This window comes from Nematolebias whitei, chromosome 17 (genome assembly GCF_014905685.2).
Source record: "Nematolebias whitei isolate Nwh7 chromosome 17, NemWhi1, whole genome shotgun sequence".
In the NCBI taxonomy this organism is placed as follows: domain Eukaryota; kingdom Metazoa; phylum Chordata; class Actinopteri; order Cyprinodontiformes; family Rivulidae; genus Nematolebias; species Nematolebias whitei.
In genome coordinates, this window is record NC_056514.1 from 40,399,493 (window position 1) to 40,402,158 (window position 2,666).

The window sequence follows — 2,666 nt, forward strand, 5'->3', positions numbered from 1 at the left end:
TCCTGTAGGACCGTGTGGTCCTACAGGATACGATAGGACCACGTGGTCCTACAGGACACGATGAGTCATTTGTTATAGGAACACCTCTTCTTTATTCAGTCGTGTCCTGGATTCAGCCTGTTCTTGTTTCCACGGCCCCCTGGGAACCGTTACTCTGCTCCACTTCCTACTGGCTCATGTTCCACTTAGTCCCCCCAGGACGAGCACCTTGTCTTTCACCTTGAGCTTTTCTTGCTGCATGTATCGCACACCTTGTTTCCTCAAACACACACAGAAGCAACTAGAAGCAGCTGAGGATGCAGAGCAGAGGCAGATGTTTGAAGTCAGAAGTGGAAGCAAAGACGAAGACAGAAACATTTACCCCAGAGTCCATGGAACTAACGGACTCAAAGGAGCCAAACACAGAACAGAAAACAGTAAAAATCTCTAACGAGCAACAAACGCGTCCGTTTCTTCATCCCGGCTCATCATTTATGACGAGGATCTAAAGGCAGCCCCGAGTGCCGGGTCAGTTCTGCTCGGTTCTGTCTGGACGGCTGAAGAAACGAGACGAGCACAGAAAGACGAGGTCCGTGTACTCACTGGTGAGCGCCTTCTCGTAGCTCTTCGCCATGGCCACGAAGTTGCGTAAGCACGGGTTGAACTGCTCCATGATGTTCTGGAAGGAAGAGGAAGAAGTCAAAATGAGTGGAGCAGCAGACTCGTTACACAGACAGAGACGGAGCGCCGCTCCTTTCTGGGTCAGAACCAGCTGAGCCAACCGGGACGAAGAGGAGAGGACCGGCTCCATCTCCCTACACTGATGACAGAACAGGATTTACAGGGGGGTCATGTGTGCACGTGAGGGGGTCTGCTTCTTCACACCTCCCCTGCTGTATGAATTTAAAATAAAACCTGATTTTGGCTCCAGACCTGGAGCTCAGCAGGAAACTTGGACCTGAAGCCACTTCCTGCCGTCTCTCTGAACCTCGGCCCGCAGCTCCTGCCAGTTCCTATTTTTACCGGAGTAAATTCACCGGAAAACAAACAATATCCGTCTGAAAATCTTTAAACCTCAGGAGTTGCTACGTCAAAGTTTGGTCCAAATGTGTTTCTGGGGTGACTCTAAGCTTCTACCACGTCAAATTTGAACCTGATGTCTGTAAATATGACAGAGGTGTAACCATTGTTGTTAGCTGTGGTGGCCATCTTGAAAGGGTCTGACAACAAAATATAAACTTTAAAGATGTTCACACGATGATTACATTCTAAGAGTTTTATGTACATTTGTCAACAGGAGTATTTCACTAACGGTACGGACACACAAACACATGCACACATGGTCGCTCTGCCTTGTCTGGCAACAAAAAGAAAAGCTGAACAGCCGAAGAGTCGGGATCCTGAGACTGACGGGAGCTGAGTAAGAGACGAGAAGAAGTCGTGACAGGACGAATACAACGGAGCGGAGCTGCTCGAGAACACCGACGCCATCCAGAGCGAGCCCACCGAGGTGTTTACAGCAACACACGAATCTGTCATGTCAAATGTCCAGGTGTGGTCAGCACCTGAGCAAACAACGAGCCGAGGCCCGACGGCTGCAAGTCATCAGGCAGGAGGAAACCTCCTCCTCCTCTTCATCACGCTACACACTGCCCTGTTGCTCCTGCAGCACTTCAAACTCAACGTTATCTTTTCTGAGACTCTCTTTGACAACATTAAATGTTTATTTTATATAAGACATGATAGAAAAATGCTGCGAGAAGCAGGAAGAAAGTTCAAAACTCTTAAAAATCAGGACGCTGAAGCTGCTAAATGCATTAAAATCATCTACAAGTGAAGCCGTTTGTAAAAACCTGCTTCATCCTGGGCAAGATCCGGCTGAAAGAAACGAATCCAAACGCTCCAATTCATCGTCTTCGGTGGAAATTATTAAATAAATGTGTAATTTGGGGTTTGGGTGAGTAAAGTGTAGTTTCTCCAGGAGTGCTGCAGGACGAGCACCAAGGAGGTTGTGAGATGACCTGCCGACGCCCGGCGGCTCTCACAGGTGCACAAACTTCACCCTGACTTCAGGAAGTAGAACAACTCAGGTGGTAAATAAAATACAAGCACAAGTTTAAAAAGTTAAGAACTGCATAAACAAATAAACGTTTGAGAAAAGTTGGATCATTTCTGGATTCATGATTATTGTAAACCCACGCAGGATCAGCAGAGAGCTCTGAAAACGCTGCTTGGCCACAAAGAAGTCAAACGTGCACAAAAGTGAAGACCTGGCCACTCGCTCTTCCTTCCTGCATGGCCCAGTTTAAGTGGAAACGCTCCAGTGCAGGGCCCAGTTTAAGTGGAAACGCTCCAGGGCACGGCCCAGTTTAAGTGGAAACGCTCCAGTGCACGGTCCAGTTTAAGTGGAAACGCTCCAGGGCACGGCCCAGTTTAAGCGGAAACGCTCCAGTGCACGGTCCAGTTTAAGCGGAAACGCTCCAGGGCACGGCCCAGTTTAAGTGGAAACGCTCCAGGGCACGGCCCAGTTTAAATGGAAACGCTCCAGTGCACGGTCCAGTTCAAGTGGAAACGCTCCAGTGCACGGCCCAGTTTAAGCGGAAACGCTCCAGTGCACGGTCCAGTTTAAGTGGAAACGCTCCAGTGCACGGCCCAGTTTAAGTGGAAACGCTCCAGTGCACGGCCCA

General features: G+C 49.1%; 1 protein-coding gene across 1 annotated transcript in view; it reads right to left on the reverse strand.

The window, feature by feature from the left end:
* baiap2b (BAR/IMD domain containing adaptor protein 2b) overlaps positions 1 to 2,666 on the reverse strand; it is a 52,667-nt gene that overhangs the window by 34,139 nt on the left and 15,862 nt on the right. Inside the window, exon 2 of the mRNA XM_037691293.1 lies at positions 583 to 658. Coding sequence (XP_037547221.1) covers positions 583 to 658 — 76 coding nt within the window. The remainder of the gene's footprint in view (positions 1 to 582; positions 659 to 2,666) is intronic.